A 638-nucleotide genomic window follows, 5' to 3' on the forward strand; every position below is an offset into this window, starting at 1 on the left:
GAGTCCTCCCCGCAGAGGCTGGCCACCGTCTCCGGTGCGCCCTTGACGTAGACGTGGGCCGAGGCTTCGCCGGGCAGCTTCACCAGCACACTCATCCTCTGCAAGGAGGAGGAGAAGGGGAACCGCCGGAGGATCCCCACGGGCGACCGGTGCTTCTGCGGAGGAGAAGGATCCGCTGTCAGGGCCAGGCAGGAACTTCTCAGGGAGGGACAACCCCTCCGGGGGCCGTGAAGCACGACCACCCTTTGGGGGTACAGACCCAGCGACCTGGGGAACCTGAGCCACGCTGGTCCCCGGGACCTACCCTGTCTCGCGGCTGTTCTTCCTCGGGCGGAGGTTTCATCACAGCCAAGACCTTCGTCCCAAACTGCTGGAAAGCGGGCAGCTCACCTTCCTCCTCCTCCATCATCTCCAGGCGCTGAAAGCAAGGCAGACGCCGAGATGGCAAAGCCCTGCCCCAAGCCCCGTCCTCCCCACGGATGGTTTTAAAACACCTCCGTTCCTGGCAGAGCAAGACGTGTCCCACCTCCCTCTTGACAGCCTTTGCCCGCCGCTGGTCTTACCCAGCCGGTGGACTCCACCATCTTGAGGTCCACGGGGTCCCCGATGGGCTGCGCCCGCAGCAGCGAGACGGCGTG

General features: G+C 65.4%; 1 protein-coding gene across 1 annotated transcript in view; it reads right to left on the reverse strand.

Moving 5' to 3' along the window:
* ATP13A2 (ATPase type 13A2) overlaps nt 1-638 on the reverse strand; it is a gene marked incomplete at both ends in the record, with an annotated part of 3,784 nt that overhangs the window by 388 nt on the left and 2,758 nt on the right. The window contains 3 exons of the mRNA XM_010285501.1: nt 4-155; nt 305-418; nt 564-638. The exon at nt 564-638 is cut by the window's right edge and continues 19 nt beyond it. Coding sequence (XP_010283803.1) covers nt 4-155; nt 305-418; nt 564-638 — 341 coding nt within the window. The remainder of the gene's footprint in view (nt 1-3; nt 156-304; nt 419-563) is intronic.

This window comes from Phaethon lepturus, unplaced genomic scaffold, assembly GCF_000687285.1.
Source record: "Phaethon lepturus isolate BGI_N335 unplaced genomic scaffold, ASM68728v1 scaffold23574, whole genome shotgun sequence".
Taxonomy (NCBI): domain Eukaryota; kingdom Metazoa; phylum Chordata; class Aves; order Phaethontiformes; family Phaethontidae; genus Phaethon; species Phaethon lepturus.